Source organism: Asparagus officinalis, chromosome 3, assembly GCF_001876935.1.
Source record: "Asparagus officinalis chromosome 3, Aspof.V1, whole genome shotgun sequence".
NCBI classification, from domain to species: domain Eukaryota; kingdom Viridiplantae; phylum Streptophyta; class Magnoliopsida; order Asparagales; family Asparagaceae; genus Asparagus; species Asparagus officinalis.
Genome location: NC_033796.1, coordinates 29,997,818 through 29,998,088, shown reverse-complemented (window position 1 = coordinate 29,998,088; position 271 = coordinate 29,997,818). Strand labels below are relative to the sequence as shown.

The 271-nt window shown below is 45.4% G+C and overlaps 1 protein-coding gene across 1 annotated transcript in view; it reads right to left on the bottom strand.

The window, feature by feature from the left end:
• The window catches only part of LOC109834868 (protein TIFY 10b-like), a 1,713-nt gene continuing 1,471 nt past the window's right edge, over positions 30–271 (bottom strand). Inside the window, exon 4 of the mRNA XM_020402884.1 lies at positions 30–137. Coding sequence (XP_020258473.1) covers positions 30–137 — 108 coding nt within the window. The remainder of the gene's footprint in view (positions 138–271) is intronic.

Here is a 271-nt window from a genome sequence, read left to right as displayed (position 1 = left end):
TCCTGAATTCTTATTTTCTTTGGATCCATCTAATAACTGTTTATGCAACCAAACAAATCAATAGCATAATTCAACAAAAGGGCATCAAAGAAAAATTGATTACCGGAAACAATGGCTTGAGGCCTCGGAGGGCAAGCCTGCACAGTTGCTGGAGGATTGCTTGCAGCAGGAACAAAGTTAGAGCTCAGATTTTTGGGCTCAGTTGCTGCTGCAGAGGCCACAGCCAGAGCAGGAGGAGAAACGCTGTTGTTCTTTACGCTGCTGCTCCCTC